Source organism: Natator depressus, chromosome 2 (assembly GCF_965152275.1).
Source record: "Natator depressus isolate rNatDep1 chromosome 2, rNatDep2.hap1, whole genome shotgun sequence".
In the NCBI taxonomy this organism is placed as follows: Eukaryota; Metazoa; Chordata; order Testudines; family Cheloniidae; genus Natator; species Natator depressus.
In genome coordinates, this window is record NC_134235.1 from 136259962 (window position 1) to 136283124 (window position 23163).

The following is a 23163-nucleotide window of genomic DNA, read 5'->3' on the forward strand; positions in this document are numbered from 1 at the left end:
GACTAACAGATTTATTTGGGTATAAGCTTTTGTGGGTAAAAAATCCACTTCTTCAGATGCCGTTTTTTACCCATGAACGCTTAAGCCCCAATAAATCTGTTAGTCTTTAAGGTGCCACTGGACTCCTTGTTGTTTTTGTGGATACAGATAAACACTGCTACCCCTCTGATACTTGTAGCAGAAAGTCACTCCCTAGCTCTCTAACCCTTAAAGAGGCACGCACCTTTTCCAAGAAATCAGACAACGACTCCCATCATTTAATGTGTGGTGAGGTCATTCTTACTCTCTTGGAGTCTGTCTGTGTTATTAGTTAAGTTATATTGCTTCTGAAAACTGTAAATTTGTCCCTTTAAATCTGCCTATTTTTGCCTACATCTGCCCCCCACCCATTGCATTTGTATGAGATAATATGTCTCCTTATTACCACTTTAAAGGTCTCACACCTAGTACCTAAGGTTATATCCTGGAAGGCATCATCCATAATGTAATGATCAATATAGTTTTCTCTCCTCCCCCCCAAAAACATTCTTCTTAGTCCTGAATTGGACTTTATTTTCATGAAGACTGGTGCATGGTAGAAGATATATATTATTTCCATTCTGACATTAAGGAGTTAATTGATACTAGAATAGATTTATTTTTGTTATGTGTTTTGGCAATTTCAGACACAAAAGTAAAGTATCCCCACCCTTAGAATGTAGGAGACCATCATGTCCTGATCTTTATATGCTGATTTCTGTATCTGAGCATTTTAGATGGAGCTTCTTGCCTAGCTGGTGGTATATCCATAAGCCCCTTTGTTTTCAGTTTAAACTGATTTTTACCAAAAAAAATCCTGGGTTTTACAAAAAGTATTATTCATTTTTTTCCAGTTTTCCCCCCTACTTTTGTATCATTCAAATATATAAAAAAGAACTTTCATGAGATATATGTATTACAATAACACAGTAGTCTGGGTGTATATGCCAAGCTGCCTGTTGAAGTAAGGTTATGTATTAGTCTAGAAGATACACAGAATAAACAAACAGGCATGCATGCAAGCTCTGAAGCGCGTGCACATCTGAACTTACCGATGAATCTCACGCCCACCACGTACACATTGCAAGCTATTGGCAGATAAGGGTTTAAAGATCTCATGCTAAAATGGGAAGAAAACAAAAATCAGTATCAGGATACATTTCAGAACACAAGGAAGTATTCAAAAGTTTAAAAAAAACAGGATAAAAGGATAAAGTTGAGTGTATGCCCAATGGTGTGGCCCAATTATATAAATGTAAATATTTATAGGCTAATAGTCTTCTCTACAACAGTAAACTGTTTATTCAAATGAAAAGGTTTATTTGGAGATGAGAGAGATATATTGTTTTCTTAAACTCAGAGGTGGCATTTGGTTTTGAGTTCTGTTTCAGTTCTGTAGCAAACCACATTGAATCCATTCATCAAATACTGAATACTTTCCCCCCGTCCTTCCATCCACCAAAATAAACCCCAGTATCTACCCAGAAACATTATTAATAGTTTTTTCCACTGATTTTCACCTGTTTTTGTTGTTGTTGTAATAAACACTGATACATTCCTGGAAAAAAAAAAACCTGAAAACAAAGGGCCCTATGTATCTGACATGAGGTTAAGCCAGCAGTTAAAGTTGCGTGCCTCTTTTACCCATGAATCCTGGACTGTTGCAATCGTTCCAAAAATATTATTGGAGGTGGTATTCTCTTCATTCAGGGCATAAAATGTTACATATTGTAATAAGTTTACTCTCTGCACACCCTGTAGCAAAACCCATCTGTCCTCTGGATCTGTTCTTATCTCTTTAGGTTCCCATGATACTTGTTTACTTATTACTATTTGCACCCTTCTCTTACTGAGCTGAAAGATATTCCATATACATAGATACTGATTCCCTTTTAAATCTGATTAGTTCTTTTGTTTTCAGGTACGTTTCCAGAAGCACTGCCACCAATATCTTTTTGTTTTTGAAAACAGTTAGCATCTTTTTTTGTTTGTTTTCTTGGGTGATTTAGTTCCCCAGCATTCCAGGAGCACCAGCTTGTCCTGATCCTTTTTTTCCATTTATTGGAATATTCAGTATTGTCATTACCATGTAATGCCTTCCCCATCTTCCCCTATCCAACCCCTCACCTCAACATCAGTATCTGTATCGTACTTCTTTATCTGCTTCCTTGCAATTATATTCAATATCGTCCCCAATTATAATACAACACCATAAACTATACATTTTAAACATTCTAAGTTTCATTTTCTCCCTATGCTTTGTACTATATTTTCCGATATCCTTACTGTTAAGTACAGAGTTTCCTACATTAACTGCCTGTATCGTTACTTTTTGAAAACTGTTACTTAACAACATTCCTAATAAATTTAGCATAAAATCATTCTATAAATTTCTTCTACTGAGGCAGTATTTTTAGTACAACACATAACTATTGTATTTTTACATCCAAAAGTCAGTCCAATTTCCCTGCCTTTGTATTTAATGAGCCCTCAACTGAGATATACTTAGTTTGAATCTGATGATTTCATACTTCTTGGTCTATTGCAGGGGTGGGCAAACTTTTTGACCCGAGGGCCACATCTGGGTGGGGAAACTGTATGCAGGGCCATGAATGTAGGGCTGGGGCAGGGGGTTGGGGTGGGGGAGGGAGTGCAGGTGTGGGAGGGGGCTCAGGGCAGGGGGTTGGGGTGCAGAAGGGGGTACAGAGTGTGGCATGGGGCTCAGGGCAGGGGGTTGGGGTGCAGGAGGGGTGTGTCGGGGGCTCAAGGCAGGGGGTTGGGGTGCGGGGTGCAGGAGGGGTTTGGGGTGCGGGCTCCAGCCCGGCGCCATTTACCTTGAGCAGCTCCAGGGTGGCAGTGGCATGCAGCGGGGCTAAGGCAGGCTCCCTGCCAGCCAGCATGTCCAGCAGTGGCTCCTGGGGGTGGGCTGGGGCAGGTGGCTCCGCCGCGCGCTGCCCTCACCTGTGGGTTCCACCCCCGACGCGCCCATTGGCCACGGTTCCCCGTTCCCAGCCAATGGGAGCTGCGGGGCGGAGTGCCTGCAGGCGAGGGCAGCGCACAGAGCACTGTACTGGAGCCAATACTGCACCTAGAAGTTGCTCCTCTGTATTTCAAAGGCCACATACCCCTAGCAATAAACATTCATCATGCTGCCTCTTGTTCTTTCTTTGTATCTCTGGGGTTTGAGGGGTATCACAGTTGGAGTGATAGAGGGAGGAGGAACTCCAAGCAGGCCACATTCTGTAGTTGGGGAGAAGATGCATGGAGGCAGACACAGGCCTGGCCTACACTTAAAATTTAGGTTGACATAGCTACAGTGCTTGGTAGTGTGAAAAATTCACACCCCTGAATGCTGTAGCTATACTGACCTGAGCCCTGGTGTAGCCACAGCTAGGTCAATGGAAGAATGCTTCTGTCGCCCTAGCTGCCATCACTCAGGGAGATGGTGTTCTGACACTGATGGGAAAAAAAAACCATTTGTCAGTGTAGGCTGTGCCTACGCTACATGGTTATGCCAGCATAGATATGACACCCTAGCCATGCCACTATAGTCCGCATAGAGTAGTTGTGGCCACAGACTACTGTATTCCTAGACTGTTACTCCCAAGAATCATCACTTTTGAACAGAGACTGAATGGCAAAGCAACAAAGTGAAGGAGCTTAAGCAAAGAGGTTTGAAAATAACAACACAGGTAAACCAAAGTTCTATGAATTCCAATGTTAAGAATTTCTGTTTATTTCAAACTGCCCCTGGGTCCCCCCAGACTGAAAATAGGCTATTGTATTTTGACATGATATTGCAAATCTCAATTTTACAAGCGTTGGGTGCCATCTAAGACCGTTAAACATCAGACTTGACCAATAATAATCATTAGTACACTGTACTTTTCCGTACTATCTTCCATCCACGGATCTCAAAGCTCCACAAACTTTATTAATGAACAAGGCAATGAATGTCTAAATGCCTCCCCAAGTAACTGTTAAGTGATACTATCTTGGGTTTGATCACAATACCCGATTCCATTTTTTTAGATGAAATTGTATAAACATATTGCTTAATTTCTTTATCACTTTCCCATATTATCTCTGATGCTTCTTTGCATGTAAGTCATGCTTCTTTGCATTTAAATTTTGTTCTTACTGAGTGGTTCCTACAATACAGATATTCTATGAGAGCTTTGTTTTGATTGTTTGTTTGGTTTGTTAGGCTATTTTATTCGTCGTAGAAAAAGGGGTACTAAGTGTTGTCTGGAGAAGGTCTGATTTTGATCTGGTTCTGTTAATATAAATATGATGACTTGATATCACTAAATTTACTGGGGAGAAAATACTTATCACTTATGTAATGCTTGTCTTCTTAGATTCCAAAGTCCTTTGTCATTATTCCATTTTACAGATGGGAAAATGGAGGCACAGAGGATTAAAGTGGCATATAGGTCACATAGTTAATGGCAGAACCAAAAAGACAACTAGTTTTCCTGAGTTTCATTCTTGTGATTTATCCCCAAGATGAATTCTAAGATATATTAAACATAATGGATTAACTTCATTGCTGGTTTCCCTGGAGTCACACCGAGGCTTAATTGACTCAATGTGATCAGAATTAATAAATAAATGTGAGGTTTCTAGTTAAAAGTACAAACTTAACATCTCTCAAAGCTTCATCTTCAGGTTCTATGGAAATCGTTAGTTGAAATGTTGAGTGTGACATAGTATAACATGAATTAACATTTTTGGCCACAATGTGACACATTGGGAATGCAAATACCAGTTCTCATGCACAAATTCATGAATGCCTTGTGAATCATACTTGGAAGTGTTCACACAGCTCCACGCCAAACCTTTCCAAAAGTATCTTTTGGGGAGAAAAAGACCCATTGTTTTGAAAACAGATTTTGATTCAGAAGAAAAATTATTTTTCAAAGCAATTCCCTCAGAATTTTAGGAATACCATTCAGTAAATAGCACATATGCCACATTTTCACAGAGTGCTTATAAATCCTGTTGTGTTTACATGTCCTCCCTCAAACCAGACTAATACGATCTTTACTTTTCCTAGGTTTTAGTGGAGTTCATTTTTCACCAGGTAAAATGAGTTTTTATGGCAGGGGTGGGAAAACTTTTTGGCCTGAGAGCCACATCTAGGTGGGGAAATTGTATGCAGGGCCATGAATGTAGGACTGGGGTAGGGGGTTGGGGTGTGGGAGGGATTGCGGGGTGTGGGAGGGCATGCGGTGTGCAGGAAGGGGCTCCGGGCAAGGAGTTGGAGTGCAGGAGTGCTGCAGGGTTCAGGAGGGGGCTCAGGGCAGGGGATTGGGGTGCGGCAGGAGGCTCAGGGTATAGGGTTGGGGGCTCAGGGCACGGGGTTGGGGTGCAGGAGGGTGTGGCAGGGGGCTCAAGGCTCGGGGTTCGGGGTGCGGGCTCCGGCCTGGTGCTGCTTACCTCGAGTGGCTCCGGGGTGGCAGCACAACTAAGGCAGGCTTCGTGCCTGCCCTAGCCCCGCGCCACTCCCAGAAGTGGCCACAATGTCTGGCAGTGGCACCTGGGGGTTGGCTGGGGCAGGTGGCTCCGCCGCACGCTGCCCTCGCCTGTGGGTACCAACCCCGAAGCTCCCATTGGCCGCGGTTCCCTTTCCCAGCCAATGGGAGCTGCAGGGGGGGTGCCTGCAGGCGAGGGTAGTGCACGGAGTCCTCTGTCCCCCTTCCCCAGGGACCGCAGGGACATGGTGCCAGTTGCTTCCAGGAGCCGTGTGGGGCCAGGGCAGGCAGGGAGCCTGCCTTAGCCCTGCTGTGCCATGGGGCTGGCAATCCCACGGGCCAGCTTGAAAGCCCTGACAGGCTGGATCCAGCCCACATGCTGTAGTTTGCCTTCCCCTGGTCTATTGTATTTGATTCTGGCACTGAGGCCTTCTCGTAGCATGGGTTTGACCCATCTGATGTATTCTATGGGTTTCTGAGAATGTCTGAGGAAATTAAAGTTGCTTTCCTATGGAGTGCTTGCAGACTTCTGTAAATTTAGCCCTTTTCCTCTGCAGGAGAAATAAAGGGGTGGAGCAGCCCTCAGCCCAAGTACCACGGTCCCTTGCAATTGTCTGGGAAGTGAGAGGGAGGATGGGCCACCTATTCATGCCTCTTCTCAGCTTCCTGACAAAAGAAGAAAGCTTGTCTCCTGATGCTTCGTTTACAGTGCTTTTGGGAAGGAAAAGGGGGCAGAATATGGATTCTCCCGCCCAACACACACACCTTCGACCCACAGCTTTGCCACTCTTTATAATCCTTCGATACTGGGGGGGGGGATGGGGGGATGGGCTGCCCATTTCAGCTTCTACCCCCTCTGCCTTCTTATCAAATGGCCTCTGCTCTTTGGGGCTCCCCCAGGTAGGGTATGGGGTCTAGCTGGGGCTCTGCTACCAATGTTGCTGCTAATTAGGAAAGGGGAGCATGGGAGCTCACTGAGTGCACTTCCTGACTGCATGATGACAGTCACACACTCCCACTGTTGGGCTTATGTTGGCAAATGTTGACTTTCTAGTGGTGATCACTGTACAGCTGGTTTTACCTATGCTTAGAAATAAGGAAGAAGTGCGATATCTGATAGCACCTACATAGAAACTTCAATGAATGCTAACTTTTAAAATGATGTCTACTGTAACATATAGTAAGCAACACCTCCTTCAATTAATTTTCCTTTTTGGAGCCAGCTTAGATCACCATCTTTCATTTTACTTTTCATATACAGTCTAAAGTCATGGACTTCTACCATCTTTCTGTAGGCAAAAGATCACAGTATTTTCACATCTCACCCTTTACGTATAGACCTCAAACAACTCCCTGTTCCACTCTAAAATCACAAAAGGCTGTAGAAACTCCCCTACAAAGGACACTTATGAAACATCCCCGTACTTATTAATTACCCTCCTCTTTTGGATCTGAGACCTCCTGTCCCTACTCACCCACAGACACCCAAATATCCACATAGAATTTGACCACTCTACAAACACTGTAGAGTTTTGTAGCGTGGAATCACTGAGATTCTCCACAGTCTTACAGATTGAGTAGTGATTTAGACTTGTGCAAAGTGGGACTCAAATATGACCAGTCCAATTTATTAGTATTTTACAGCCACTTTGCACAGATGTGAATGCAAAACAAGATGCAAAGCAATGGGGAATCAAGCCTAAAGGCCTCCGACCCTAGATCACTTCACCTACTGAAACCAACTGGATAAACCTATCAGGGAAGAGCAGTAGTGTCTGATCAATTCTGTATTACATGTCTGCTGCTGAATATTTGAAAGCCCACAAATCCATATTAACGTTATGGAGCTTGTTCCTATTATGATGGGATTTGAGGCACAGTAAATTAATTCTGTAGGTGAAACTGTAAGGTTATTTTATGAATTTGGATTAGAGCTGGGTGAATTTTTTCAGATCAATAGTTTATTCACTGAAAAATGAAGTTGGGGTCAACCTGAAACTACTGAATAGTTTAGGCCAAAATAAACAAATAAGTAAATTAGAGAGGGGAGGAAGAGGGGAAGTTGCCACTGCTTCCCTTTTAACATTTATCCCAATGGTTAGGGCACTCACCTGGGATATGGTAAACCCATGTTAATTTATTCCCTCCTTCGTTTAATCCCTCTTTCTTCTGTCAAATATTAGACTGACGGGGGGTTAAATGCTCTTTTAAAACCAGTATGTGTAAACTGTTAGAGATCCGTGACAAATTTTTAATGCATGTTCTTGCACTTTCTAGCTTCGCTACAGCCTCTTTTCTTAAAAACATATGAATCCTATAACATTTGGGGGTGGTCTTGCCATTTCCTTTGTCAAAATGAATCAAGATTTCAATAGATCACCTGACCAGTTTGAATTGTATAACACATTATAGTGTTTTGATCTTTGCATGAGAGATTATTACAAATTGGTGAGGTAAATATAAAGTTGTAAGCAAAATGGCCCTAATAAGCTAACTGACTTTAAATTTTAAAGAGGAAGAAAAAAACATATTTTCACCTGAACCATACATTTCATTGAAATCTTTACATTATAAGCTATGTAACAAGCATGTAGATACTTTGTAGAGATTGACTATTTACATGTTTCTATAGACCATTATGTAGACCATTGTGTAAGGCTTAGTAGAGCCAAAAGTAATTATCTCCATAAGGTACAGTGCAGTTTAGAAGACTGAATCACTTGTGCATTTATCCTGTGATGAGATGTAACCTGTCATTACATGGTAATTATCTTGTAATTAAAATAACCAACAAATAGTGTATTATTGAATAGTAGTTACAGGATGAATTCTGCTCTGAAATGTAAAGTAGTAGTCCTGGCACATAGAGCACTAGACTGGGACTCAGAAGTCCTATATCATATTCTAAGCTGCTACCAGCCTGCTGGGTGACCATTGGCTAGTGCCTCAGTTTCCATATTTGTAAAATGGCACTGATACTACCTTCTTTGTAAAGTGCTTTGAGATCTATGGATGAAAAGAGCTGTTTTCTGTTTTTCATTTTTTATAATATGAGCATACAATTGTGTTACTGAATGAGATTTAAAAATTTCCACCGCATCTTGCTGTATTCCAAACCACATAGTTATAATCTTCTGCTAACAGAATACCTGCCTATTGTCAAGTAATCAGTCAGATAATGCAGCCTGAGTCTTAGAAAACTGAACTAACTCTTCTCACATGCTAGATTGACAGACAGTATAGCCAGCCTGCCTTCAGAAGCATTTCAGAGAACTCATTACCCCAACTCCCCTCTCACTTTTCCAATAATGCCACCTCTGCCCCACCTTCATCTGCCTGTTGAGCCATCAGCAGCATAAAGCAAGCTAATAAATGTGGTGTGTATGGAGAGAGGGTATTTTATTTGAGTTTTGGGAGCTGGGGGGGAGAGGAGCATTTTTGTTTGGAATGAGAGAGAAGAAAAGGATAACAACTTGGAAGGGAAAGAGAAAGAAGGGGGGACCTTTATGTGGGGAGGGAAGAAGAAAGAACTTTGCTTGAGAAAGAGGAGAAGGAGAAGATGGAGAAGAGGATAATGATTGGGAAGTCATTGTGGGGTCCAAACTTGATCTGAAGCTGGAAGAGATGGCCTGCAAACATTGGCTGGGAGAGGGAGCTCTCTTCAGGTTCTCTGTGTGTGATCGAAGGAAAGAACAAGGGAATAGGACAAGGAGTCAGGGGTGGGATAGGGATAGGACTGGGATAGGGATAGATTGGAGTGGACCTTAATTCTGGCATTTCCTAACTCCTGAGTGCGTGACTTTGCCTTGTCAACAATATTATTTGAATGTAGTTTTTTGTGTATAACAGGGATAAAAAATGAAGTATTTTCTCACCCTCAGAGTGAGATTGTTCCTCAAGGTCAAAGTTGACACACATCGGCAGGGCAGTATAGGGAAGATTGTATTGCTGTTGCTCGTACTTTACCCAGTCATGCACCTTTCCTAAGTATTAAAATTAGGAGATTAAATTTCAAGATACATATATATAAAAATGTGCTAAATCATTTATAAATAAACCTAATGCCTTTTGAAAGTATGTTTTAGTTTCACAGAACAGCTAAATTATTAGGGGAAGTAGTACTGCTCATTTCCGCATCACTCTAAATACATTTCACTTTGGCAGTACCAATTTAAGCACACTATCTTTACTTCCTTCTCCTACTGTGCATTACGCTGATAGAAAAGATAAGATAAGCTGACAAACTAGTCATTGGAGATTCACTGAGAACAGGGTGAGTCCTACATGATGAGAGGAGCTATTAATATTTTAAAGTCTTTCTTCCGTACAGGCACCAAAGTATTACATCACCACATATATACTACAAATTGTCAGTGATCAATAGATTTAATGTGCTGGGGTTCCAGGAGGAGGACTTTTCAGCATCTCCTCTACTGAATGACTGGATTTAATTATGGGAACTAAACGAAGTGTTTATAAAACAAAACCTTGAAAACATATTTTAAACATAGAATACTTTATATGGAATCAGGAAAAATCAGGACTCTTTTATCAAATACTACTATCTGTTTTGCTTAGTCTTGTTAATTTGTTTAGCAGAATAAGGCAACTTGTTTTTTGAAACAATGTTGTTTACTTTTTGCGAATGCCGAAATAATGATGTTTAAGCGATAATGTGCCACTTTAAATTATCTGACCTGATTTTAGTTCTGAAAAGTCAAAATGTGAAAAACTGGAACCATTCATTTGATAATTCCTAGCAACTGTTGATAAATAATACATGCTCTTTCTCTTTCACTGAGACTGTCACTGACTGCTCAAAATTACTTTCACCACAGGGCCCAGCCTTCTATCCCAGAGTGCACTTCAGCTCAATTCCAAACCTGAAGGGTCTTTCCAGTATTCAGCGAGCTACCATAGCAACCAGACCCTTGCCCTGGGTGAAACAGCAACATCACAGCTCCCATCCCGCAGCAGTCAAGCCAGAGCTGCCATTCAGAGCTACAGCCAGGTATGTTTGAGGAGCAGCATAGATCTTTTACACCACACACTGTTCAAGGGTGCTCTGAGAAAATAAGTTTATTCTATGCTTAGTGTCTCAACAAATCCTAATGAGCCCTTTTTGTTGCTGTGTACTATTTCCATAGCAGAATGTAGTAAAGTCACATCCTTGATTTTGTAAATTTAAAGCTGCTGGACAAAATGATGCTGAGTTAAAGAAAACATTGCAAGCCACTTTTATTTATGTACGTACATGAGGATTTAGGTGACTAATTTTTAGGCATTCCGGTTTGAAAATTTTGGGTGGTGTTAATGTTTAATTTTTCAAATGTGCCATTGTATTATTATTATTTTATGTGTTTTTCCTTCTTTAAATATCACTGAACTAACATATGGTTCTGGACAAATGGTCAGTAAAATCGTGGTTGTACAGCTAAATTGCAGCCTTGTTGCAGTACCATTGTTATCTGTCACTTGTGATAGCTGTCAGTGCAAAGCAATCAAAACTGAAACAGGGTGAAGTATAAATCAAAAGTTAGAAAATGATGCAGAATCTAATACAGAGGTCTAATTTATTGCGTGGTACAGTGGCTTAATTCCATCTGAATTGATCCTCACAGATGCAGCTGGACCTACTTCCCCGCACACTGCCATTGTTTTATGTATGTGAAGATACACAAATAATTTAGCAGGTAAATGATCAACCTATTTTAAAGGTTTAGAAATTCAGTTCAGGTAGGCATCCAAAAGTTCAGATACTCATCCATACTCTCTGAAGATCCCTTCCCATGACAGCTCTCTTGTTTGAGTGATTTTCTGCAACCGGTTCTGCTCTGACACTTATACCATTCCCCCATTTCATGATCTTCAAGGCTCCACCCCCCTTCCTCTGTCAGTTTAGCTTCAGTTTACATAAAAAACTTCCAAAAGTTTTGCCGCTTTATCTGAACCTCTTCCATCCATACACTGGGGTAGAAATTTCAGAACAACAAGATTTCTTATGAGATTTCCAGTTTCATCTGGATCAGAAATGCCACAAAAACAGTTTTTTTTCTCACATGATATCCATGCTTCTGTACATCTTGGTTTTTGCCAGCAGCAGAGGGCACAAAGATGAGATAAACAACATTTTAAAATGGGGTTTGGTTCCATTTTAGTTTTATTGGACAGTTTAGTTTGGTTCAACCTGCCCTGCTTCACAACCGCAGATATCTAGGAAGGAAACAAAAGAGAAACTCCAGGAATGGCACTGAGGTAAGCGACATGCAAATATTTAATATCTACTTAAATAGCTACTACTCAGAGATAATTTGATCCATCTGGAATTCTTGCAAATAGTACAGAAAAACTCAGTCATATAAAGCATCTGCATCCTACACCTTTACTCTTCACTGAGCCTCCTAGACAACAGCTTTCCAAAGCAATTTTTGAAAGGATTAACTTCAGTTATCCATGTTAGTGTGGTGGTAGGGTATTTTTGTATGTCATAGTTCACTTCTTCTTCAGAGTTCTATGTTGAACTTACAAAGCCTTATAAAGCCCAGAGAGAAAGCAGTAGGTGGTAGGTAGATACTGCACAGGTATGTGATACAGACATAGATACATTATTCAGTTCTCTCAATAGTGTGAATAAAAAAGTCTCACTATTCTCAAATCTGAAAAATGAAATAAAGTACAGTCAGCTAAAAATTGTTACATGTTTAGTATTCTACCCAGGGCTCAAGTTGAATCAGTATAGCTTCAGGGAATTAAGGCTGTCTTGACACATAACAGCCTCTCTATAGTTCCCTAGGGGCATCCCTGCCCTCCTGCTGCATTGGAGCCAGGAGGTGAACAGGGATAGCCCCCCAAAATACCTGAAAGGCAATCAGACCCACATGCAGCCCAGGTGGGTACTTGCAAGAATTTAGGGGATCCCTGAAGGCTGTATCTACCACCTTTCAGGGTGAGTTGATTCCTGAAACATGACTACAGAGGAGAGGACTGGTCCCTAGAACATGGCTTCAGCAATGAGCAAGGGAATGTAGACAGACTTGAGTTGTGAGAGGAGAAATAGGCTTGAATTGGACTGAATTCAATAATTGCGGGAGAGATTAATGGGGGAGTCATGGGATGACGGTCACCTGGAAAGCGGATGGTCAGAGGAACTTGAAAGATGATAGCTGGAGCTGGAGAGAAAAAGAAATGAGAGGAGAGATTGAGGAAAAATAAAAACTGTAAAGGGGACAGGGAACACAAGTAGAAGCAGGAAAAAAGAATGTTAGTAAAATAAAGCAGTAATAATAATAATAATAACAACCTGATATAGTGTTTCTCCTCAGTGTATCTGTGAGTGCTTCATAATCCTTATTGTATTTGTCCTCATAACACCCCTGTGAGATAGTGAAGAATTATTATCTCCATTTTACAGATGGGAACTGAGGCACAGAGAATCCATGGGACTTGCCCAAGGTCAGATAAGAAGTCCATGGTAGAGTGGGGCGTTGAGACCAGGTCTCCCATGTCCTAAGGTAGTGTCCTAGCCACTGGACCATCTTTTCCCTCCTAGTAACTGAGACATGAAAGGAAAAGTTGTTTTTTTTTTTTAAAAGAGTACTAGGGTTGTTTTTTTAAAGAAGTGAATAAAAATGGAGGATGGAGAGAGAGAGAGAGAGACATCCCTTTAAGGTTAGAAAACATGGATTGTTTTATTATATTTATAATGATATTATTAGGGCCCTACCAAATTCACAGTCTATTTTGGTCAATTTCACTTTCATAGAATTTTAAAAATAGTAAATTTCATGATTTCAGCTATTTAAATCTGAAATTTCACAGTGTTGTAATTTTGGGATCCTGACCCGAAAAGGAGTTGTGAGGGGGTTGTAGAGTTATTGTGGGGGGGTGGGGGGTTGCGGTACTGCTACCCTTCCTTTTGCACTGCTGCAGGTGGCGTTGCTGCCATCAGAGCTGGGTAGCTGGAGAGCGGTGGCTGCTGGCCAAGAGCCCAGCTCTAAAGGCAGAGGTGCCATCAGCAGCAGTGCAGAAGTAAGGATGCCATGGTACGGTATCGCCATCCTTACTTCTGCACTACTGCCTGCAGGGCTGGGCCCTCAGTCAGCAGCCATCGCGCTCCGTCCGCCCAGCTCTGAAGGTAGCAGTGCAGAACTAAGGGTGGCATGGTATGGTAATGCTAACCTTCTGCGCTGCTGCTGGAAGGGCGCTGCCTTCAGAGCGGGATGCCTGGCCAACAGCTGCTGCTCTCCGGCCTAGCTCTGAACGCAGTACAGAAATGAGGGTGGGAATGCCACAATCCCCCCTAAAATAACCTTGTGGCCCCTGCAACTCCCTTTTGGGTCAGGACCCCCAATTTGAGGGACTCTGGTCTCCCCCCATGAAATCGGTATAGTATAGGATAAAAGCACACAAAAAAACAGATTTCATGGTCTGTGACGCGTTTTTCATGGCCGTGAATTTGGTAGGGCCCTAGATATTATATTTCTCTGATAGAGGGAAAAAAGGACTAGCTTAAACCCATAGGGCAGAGGCAAAGAAATGTAGTAATATATATTTATATATTTCTTCCCTGTGCACCAACATTGAACAGTTTTGTTCTGAAAAATTACACGTGTATCATTCAACATAACACATGCATCTTGAAGAAGTGAGGTTTTTACCCACGAAAGCTTATGCTCAAATAAATCTGTTAGTCTTTAAGGTGGCACTGGACTCCTTGTTGTTTTTATGGATACAGACTAACACGGCTACCCCCTGATACTTGACACCATGCAAGGCACTAAATTTAGCCATATGGAGAGCACTCCATGCATCTGCAGAAGTGAGATTTTTACCCACGAAAGTTTATGCTCAAATAAATCTGTTCGTCTTTAAGATGCCACCAGACTCCTTGTTGTTTCAACATAACACAGTTATGCACAACTAGTCAGCCTGCGCCAGTTAGATAGGTAATAAGTCTAACCTACCAATCTACTCTATCTATTATATTGCTGAATAAGCAAAAGAGACCTGGAAAATACAATATATTTTCTCTCCATTCCTCCAGGTGGTGTGTGTGTGAATTTATATATGTAGAAGGATATTATATGTGATCAATACATTGACTTTTTCTGGGGAAAAACTTTTGAAGATAATTGTTTAAATATTGAAAAAGATTAGTAATAAATAAATTTACTTATACACTGTTATCTTGCTAAGGGTAACAAAAGCACACAAGTCTATGAACCGCCATACTACATCAGACCAATGGCTTATTTAGCCCAGTATCCTGTCTTCCAACAGTGGCCAGTACCAGAACTTCAGGGGGCGTGTACAGAGCAGAGCAATTTTTGAGAGATCCACCACTATCTTCTCCTCCCAGCTTCTGACAGTCAGTTGTTTAGGGTCATCCTGGGGATGGGGTTACATCCCTGACCATCTTGGCTAATAGCCATTGATGGACATATCCTCCATGAACTATTCTAAGTTTTTTTAGCCCATTTAAACTTTTCACCATCCCAGCATCCCATGGCAATGAGTTCCACAGGTTAATTTTGCTATGTGTGAAAAAGTATTTTCTCTTGTTTGTGTTAAATCTGCTGCCTATTAATTTAATTGGGTGACTCTTTTGTTTTGTTTTGTGGGAAAGGGTAAATTGTGATTTTATAGATTTCTCTCATCGCCCCCCTTTAGTTTTCGCTTTTGTAAGCTGAACAGCCCTAATCTTTTTAGTTTCTCTGCTTATGGAAGTTGTTCCATATCCTTCGTCATCTTTGTTCCACTTTTCTGAACCTTTTTCAGTTCCACTATATCCTTTTTGAGAGAGTGCAACCAGAACTGGACATAATATTCAAAGTGTGGGCGCACCATAGATTTACATAGTGGCATAATAATATTTTATTTATGTATTTTCTATGCCTTTCCTAGTAGTTCCTAATATTCTGTTAGCCTTTTTGGTTGCTGCTGCACACTGAGCTGAAATTTTCAGAGAACTTTCCATGATGATTTGAAGATCTCTTTTCTCAGTGGTAACAGATAATTTAGGACCTATCATTATATATGGGTAGTTGGGATCATTTTTTCTAATGTGCGTTACTTTGCACTTATTAATGTTGAATTTCATCTGTCATTTGTTTCCCAGTCACGCAATTTGTGAGGTTCCCCTGTAATTCTTCGCAGTCATCATTGGACTTAACTATCTTGAATAATTTTGTATATCTGCAAATTTTGTCACTTCACTGTTCACCCCCTTTTCCAGTTAATTAATGAATATATTGTACAGTCCCTCACAGACCCTTGAGGGACCCCACTGTTTACCTCTCTCCATTGTGAAAACTGACCATTAATTCATACCCTGTTTCCTATCTTTTAACCAGTTACTGATATATAATATATGTTATCCTATGTCAGCTTACTTTGCTTAAGACCCTTTGAGAGGAACCTTGTCAAAGGCTTTCTGAACATCCAAATACACGATTGTCACATTCAGGGGTTCAAATTCAGGGCAGTGAGGGGTTGTGTCACTGCCTGTCTCTAACCCTGGGTGCCTCACGATGCTTTGCTGTTGTACCTCCCAACCTGGGCTGCTCACAAACAGGCCACCAGCATGCAGATCACACCTTGAGTGTCTGTGTATAGCTGTAGCCCTGCTCCAGCAACTCTGACCCCAACAGTCTGTCAGCAACACAGCAGTCACACTCTGGCTTCCCCTAGTCTTTCCCAGTCTTGCATTTTCAGAAATATGCATGTTCTGTGTTGTCCAGCTCTCTCCTGGATAGTTCAGATATTAAAGGTTCGTTGCCCCTGTAAGGAGTCAATATTAAACAGTTTGCTACTTTACCTGGAGTAACCAAGTAGTTCAGTTTAAACACAGACTGGATTGGTTGAGATTAAAAAATAAAACAAGTTTATTAACAAAAGAAGATAGGATTTTAAGTGAATTCAAGTATAAGAAATACAGTTAAAAATGGTTACAAGCAAATAAAAGTAAAAACGCACATCTAAAAGTCTGAAACTTAATCTTGGTTCAAGGCTTTGTTCAAGATGGCCTTTCCCACCCACAGTTTTCCACCAAGGTGGTGACTGATCCTTTCCTCGGTCAGGATCTCTCCCAGAGGCCCAAAGGTGCTGGTGCTTTTGCCTTCTAAGGTGAAAGAGAGAAGTTGGGGTTTTCTTCCCCTCTCTTTTACAGTCCAGTGAATTCTTCAAGTGGATTCTTCTGAAGATTATACCTCAAAGGAAAGTTTATTCAAACAATAAAGGAGGCAACATTGAGTCTGGTGGTAAAGGAGGCTCCATGCTCTTTTTTCCCACCTGTGTTTGTTGAAATGAAAATTTTCTCTGTCTCCTGCCATTTCCTTCCCCTGGTGTCTCTAGGACTTTGTTTACTACTTGTATGTCAACTGAGGCAAACACATATCCCTCTGTTTAAGATAGACAAGTTTAACAACTTTTACCTAGGCAGGGTTGTGTAGTTTTGTACATGTGGCCATAACATAACACAGGGGGATCACATGACTTTATATATAAAGTTGGAACATACATTTCACCAGGATATTATTGACCAGCAAGTTATTAGTTTTCAAATGATACCTCACAAGGAATATTTTGTGCAAAGATCATTAAAATAGCATGTAGGGTATGAATACTGGGGTCCTTTCGGTCACAACCATATCACTGGAACACCCTTATACACATTCTGGTTAACATGCTCCAAAAATTCTAATAGATTGGTGAGGCATAACTTCTCTTTCCCTGTACGTGTCTGATAATTCTGCTCTCTACTGTAGTGTAAACCAATTTGCTTGGTACTAAAATTAGGCTTACTGGCCTGCAATAGCCAGGATCCCCTCCGGAGCCCTTTTTAAAAATCGGCATTATGTTAGCTACCCTCCAGTCATCTGGTACAGAGGTTTGTTTCAGCAATAAGTTACATACCACAATTAGTAGTTCTGCAATTTCCTATTTGAATTCCTTCAGAACCCTTAGGTGAACACCATCTGGTCCTAGTGACTTATTACTGTTTAATTTATCAATTTGTTCATAAAACCTCTTCTATTGACACATCAGTGTGGGACCGAAGTTCAGATGCATCAACTAAAAAGAATAGTTCTGATGTGGGTACCTCTCCCACATCCACTGAAAACTGATGCAAAGAATTCATTTAACTTCTCTGCAATGAGCTTATCTTCCTTGAGTGCTCCTTTAACAATTTTCAGAGTAGCAGCCGTGTTAGTTTGTTTTCGCAAAAAGAACAGGAGGACTTGTGGCACCTTAGAGACTAACAAATTTCTTTGAGCATAAGCTTTTGTGAGCTACAGCTCACTCCATCGGGTGCTTTGTTAGTCTCTAAGGTGCCACAAGTACTCCTGTTCTTTTAACAATTTTGTTATCTACTGGCCCCACTGCCTGTTTAGCAGGCTTCCTGCTTCTGATATACTTGAAAAAATTCTTACCGTTAGTTTTTGTGTTTTTCACAAGTTGCTTCTCAAATTCTTTCTCAATCTTCCTTGTTATACTTTTACACTTAACCTGTCAGTGTGTGTGCTCCTTCCTGTTATCCTCACTAGGTTTTGATTTCCAAATTTTAAAGGGTGCTTTTTTGCTTCGGACTGTCTCCATTACTCTTCTCTTTAGCCATTGTGACATTCTTTTAGTCCTCTTATTGTGTTATCTGATTTGGAATATACACTTAGTCTGAACCTCTCTTATGGTGTTTTTAAATGGTCCCCATGCTGTTTGCAGGCATTTAACCCTTGTGACGGTTCTTTTTAATTTCCATCTAACAAGCATCCTCATTTTTGTGTAGTTATTCTGTAAAGTCAAATGTTACCATAATGGATTTTTTTGGTTATTATCTCCCTTACAAGAATGTTACATTTAATTACATTATGGTCACTATTACCAAGTGGTTCAGTTATAGTTACCTCTTGGACCAGATCCTGTGCTCCATTTACGACTGAATCAAGGTTTGCCTCTCCCCTTGTAGGTTCCAGGACTAAATGCTCCAAGAAGCATTCAGTAATGGTGTCTAGAAATTTTATCTCTTCATCACACCCTGAGGTGACATTTATCCAGTCTATATGGGGATGGTTGAAATCCCCCATTAATGTTATATTTTCTGTTTTTATAGCCTCTCTAATCTCCCTGGGAATTTCACAGTAACTGACACCATCCTGGTCAGGTGGTTGGTAGTATATTCCTACTGCTATACTTTTATTCTTCAAGCATGGAATTTCTATCCATAAGAAGTTTATGGTACAATTTGTTTCATGTAAGATTTGTGCCTTATTTGATTCTATTATTTCCTTTATAGATAATGCCACTCCCCCACAAAGGTGACTTACTCTGTCATTCCTATATATTATGTACCATGGTATTACCATGTACCATTGATATCCTCATTCCACCAAGTTTCTGAAATGCCTGTTATATCAATATCCTCATTTAAAATGCCAGGCACTCAAGTTCACCCATCAGAGTATTTACACTTCTAGCATTTGTATATAAGTACTTGTACATTGTCAGTATTCGGTTGTGTGCCTTCATGTGTTATTTTTGAATGGGATTCTATTTCCCCAACATAAAGCAGATTGACATATGTCTAGAAAACTTAAAACAAAAGAGCACCCTCTAAAACTTGGAACAAATACAATTAAAGATATCTGAGAGAGAAGATTGTTAAAAGGGGAGGTTGTGTGTGGAAAGTTGTAAATATGGAGCCAGCAGCAGTCATTGATTAAAGGGAGTCAGGAATTCCTGCTTGGACTCCATTTTGCGATCACTATTGGATTGTCTAGATCATCCACAGGAGCTGGAATTGTTCATATGAATTGCTTCTGGTATCTCTGTGCAAGGAATATAACTGTCCCTGAACAAGTGTGATACCCAAGTGTGTGGGAAAGTATTTAAATAGTCCCAAAGCAAGCTGTAGCAGTAGGAGTGGGAATAATTTTTGAAAATGTAATTTTCAGACAATTTAATTTAATAAATTAGTTAGTTTGAGAATTTTCTATAAAATTGCTGCAAAATGAATTCTAATTTTTTTGTCAAACTGGAGTATTCAATTATAGATTATAGAGACAGCATACCAGTTACTTGGGGTTATTCCAGTTTCCCTATAATTCCCCAAATTATATTGTGTTCAAATCATACTATGTTCTATATTTTTAATTAAGGTTTCATTTTTGTCACAGAGTCCATGGTTGTCATGACTTTTTATTACGGACAATACGAATGACTGTTGATATGGGAAATTTTCATACGAGTAGGTAAATAGTGAGTACTCAGTTTGGAAGACAGGATTGTGACCAGTTTTACTTATAACCTAGAGCGCTACCAACTTAAAACCTGAGGAGCATAGCAGGTAAAGGGGAGCTGGAGTGCTCCTGGTTAGAGTTCATGGTTAGTCACAGATTTTGTGATAGTTTTTGATCTTTTTTAGGAAAGACGTAGCATTTACATTGCTGGTTGAGGATGTTTCCAGCACTTACGGATGCTGCTGCCTTTGCAGAGGCTGAGGCTGCAGCAGGAGTTCTCCCTTGCACGCTTTCCTGTGCTGCTAAATGGTTTGGGAGTGAACCAGCTAGGGTGACCAGATAGCAAGTGTGAAAAATCTGGACTGGGGACGGGGGGTAAAAGGAACCCATATTAAAAAAAAGCCCCAAATATCGGGACTGTCCCTATAAAATCAAAAGGAGGACTTGTCGCACCTTAGAGACTAACAAATTTACTTGAGCATAAGCTTTCGTGAGCTTATGCTCAAATAAATTTGTTAGTCTCTAAGGTGCTACAAGTCCTCCTTTTCTTTTTGCGGATACAGACTAACACAGCTGCTACTCTGAAACCTATAAAATCAGGACATCTGGTCACCCTAGAACCAGCATATACATTTTAAATCTTTAAATCAATTTGAATTACAAAATAAAAGATTTTTATTTAAAAATTATTGTGACCCAGGAGTATTGGCATTTTACCAGGAATTTTGTGACTTTATCCCTCTATCCTCCATGACAGAGCCTTGAATTTTTGTCATTCAACAAAACCGTGACATGGCACTAGTCCGGTTTATAGTGAAAGCAAACTCTAAAACCAAAATGCCTTTTGCTGGTACAGTCAAAGATCTACTCTGGCTTTTTTAGCTGCCTTACTTGGATTATGTATATGGCAGCCACTAGGCTGCATGATATTCTACCCAAACAACATACAAAATAGTGACTTCACACTGCCTCTGGCAGGATTTAGCAGATGGTGTATTTGAAGTTGAATTTCACATATGGGCATGAGAAGTATTTTTGACCATGAAAGGAAATAGAGCAATTCCCAAGAATAGTTTGTATTCATGGAAAATAGAAAGTAGAACTGCCTTCTGCTAGTATTTTGGATCCCCAAACCAGCTACTGCCACTGTATCTTCATTTGCTTCTCTGAAGCCTATGCTCAGGATATGGGAGAAGGATAGACGGGAGAAGGATAGACTCAGGATCTTTGCATGCCACAATAAGGATAACTGGACAGAAATTGCACTAAAAACTAAACTACTTTGGGAAGTATAAAAATGTAGCATGAGTTGCTCTAGAAAAATGAACACATCAGAGAGGACTCTCCTCTCTCTTCCCAATCCCATCAACTCCGAAAAAAGACAAGCATAGTACAGCAACATTTATTCCCTCATATATACACAGCATTCTAATTATGCAACTCACGAAGTTCTAAAATGCTTCTACTTAATATGAAAATGTGGCCTGTGTAGAATGTATGTCCAAGCATACAGTGCCCCATTTTGACCAAGTATCCACTCTGCAGGTCACATCTCTGTGTGGGTTTTGTAGCGTTGACACAATTTTAGTGGAAAAACAAGCAGAAGAAGATATTCATGACTCAATTGGAACTTTAAAAAAGCTGGTGGTGATTTGTTTTGTGGAATAAATAAACCTACTCAATTATTTAAACCTGGTGTGCACTGGTTTCTTTAGTGCTACACTTAAAAGAATATTACTATTCAGTTTCAAAGGAGTACATTATGTTTTTGAATTAAAGTGATTGCAATAATGTTTGTTCTTTCTAACAAAGAGACATTTTGGGGTTTCTTCCCATGTTGAGTTTACGATTAAAACTATATTTTTAAATTAGAATTTTGAATAAGTACAGCACACACTGGGTGAGGTAATCAAAACATGGAAGTCGAGTCCGGTTGTCAAACTAGTGTGAGTTTTGGATGTGTAATTTTGTGTGACCAAATAAATTGTGGTATCTTCAGAGGTTGTACGCAGCATGAAGTGAGTGAGGAAAATGCCTGCCTCTGGCCTATGCAACTTTATGCAATCAGTTCTACTGGCCTCTTCTTTGTACCTTTGTCTCTAGGGAATCTTCAAACATACAATTTCTGTTAGTCAATTTTACAGCCCAGTCCTGCTCTGTTAAAGTCAATGGCAGGTTTTACTGGTGACTGAAATAGGAGCTAGGTTTGCCCTTAATATTTTTGCTCCTCACATGGAACTCTGGATATCTTTGTGTTTTACAAGGGCTTTCTTTGATACTCCTTACCCCAGGCACAACTGAAATATTTATTATATTAAATAACAATATATGTAACAAGAAGCGCTGGTATTTTTAAACATATACTTTTAAGTTATCTATCTTGACACTCCTAACAGATAGTAGCCAGGCCCATATTAATGCATTAGGCATAATATACTTTATTGTGGTTGTTTGATAACAGGAATGTTAACTGTACACCTACTATATGACATTAGAATCACACCTTCATTTCATTCCCAAGGAGCCAAATGACCAAAAGTCATTGTGAGGCTGAACTAGTTACCTAGCTGCCTACAAAGATTTTACTTCTTAGTGCCTACAATGTGTAGATTAGAATTTTATATAAATACATATATATTCAGGGCTCACCGTAGCATCCATATATCAAAGACAAATCTGATAACTCTTTCTCCTGAGAATAGAATCTTTTTTATTTTTTTCCCAATTTGTATATATTTATTTATTTTATTTATGTATTACTTATTTATTTATTGGTGATAAAGATGACAATAGTTTGAAGTGGCTTTAGTTTTTTTGGTGAAGTGTCATTTCTCTGAGCTTTATTCCTCAAATCTTTTCACTGAGATGCCAAATGATCTGTTGTTTGCCTAATGACCTAGATTTGTAACTCTGCATAGATAGGTAGGTAGATAGATAGATAGATAGATGTGGACAGGCTAATGTATTCCTGTTGGTCAGTTTGTTCCAGTACAGTTTTGTCATCCACTATCTTTTATGTCTTACCCCAGGCACAACAGGACCTAGGGGTTACAGTGGACAAGAAGCTGGATATAAGTCAGCAGTGTGCCCTTGTTGCCAAGAAGGCCAATGGCATTTTGGGATGTATACGTAGGGGCATTGCCAGCAGATCGAGGGACGTGATCGTTCCCCTCTATTCGACATTGGTGAGGCCTCATCTGGAGTACTGTGTCCAGTTTTGGGCCCCACACAACAAGAAGGTTGTGGAAAAATTGTAAAACGTCCAGCGGAGAGCAACAAAAATGATTAGGGGACTGGAACACATGACTTATGAGGAGAGGCTGAGGGAACTGGGATTGTTTAGTCTGCGGAAGAGAAGAATGAGGGGGGATTTGATAGCTGCTTTCAACTACCTGAAAGGGGATTCCAAAGAGGATGGATCTAGACTGTTCTCA

General features: G+C 40.3%; 1 protein-coding gene across 9 annotated transcripts in view; it reads left to right on the forward strand.

Annotated features, from left to right (window-relative positions):
* CTNND2 (catenin delta 2) overlaps positions 1 to 23163 on the forward strand; it is a 1172806-nt gene that overhangs the window by 680214 nt on the left and 469429 nt on the right. For all 9 annotated transcript variants that reach the window (XM_074945030.1, XM_074945027.1, XM_074945025.1 and 6 more), the window contains one exon: positions 10334 to 10506. In XM_074945030.1, the coding sequence (XP_074801131.1) occupies positions 10334 to 10506 (173 nt within the window). The remainder of the gene's footprint in view (positions 1 to 10333; positions 10507 to 23163) is intronic.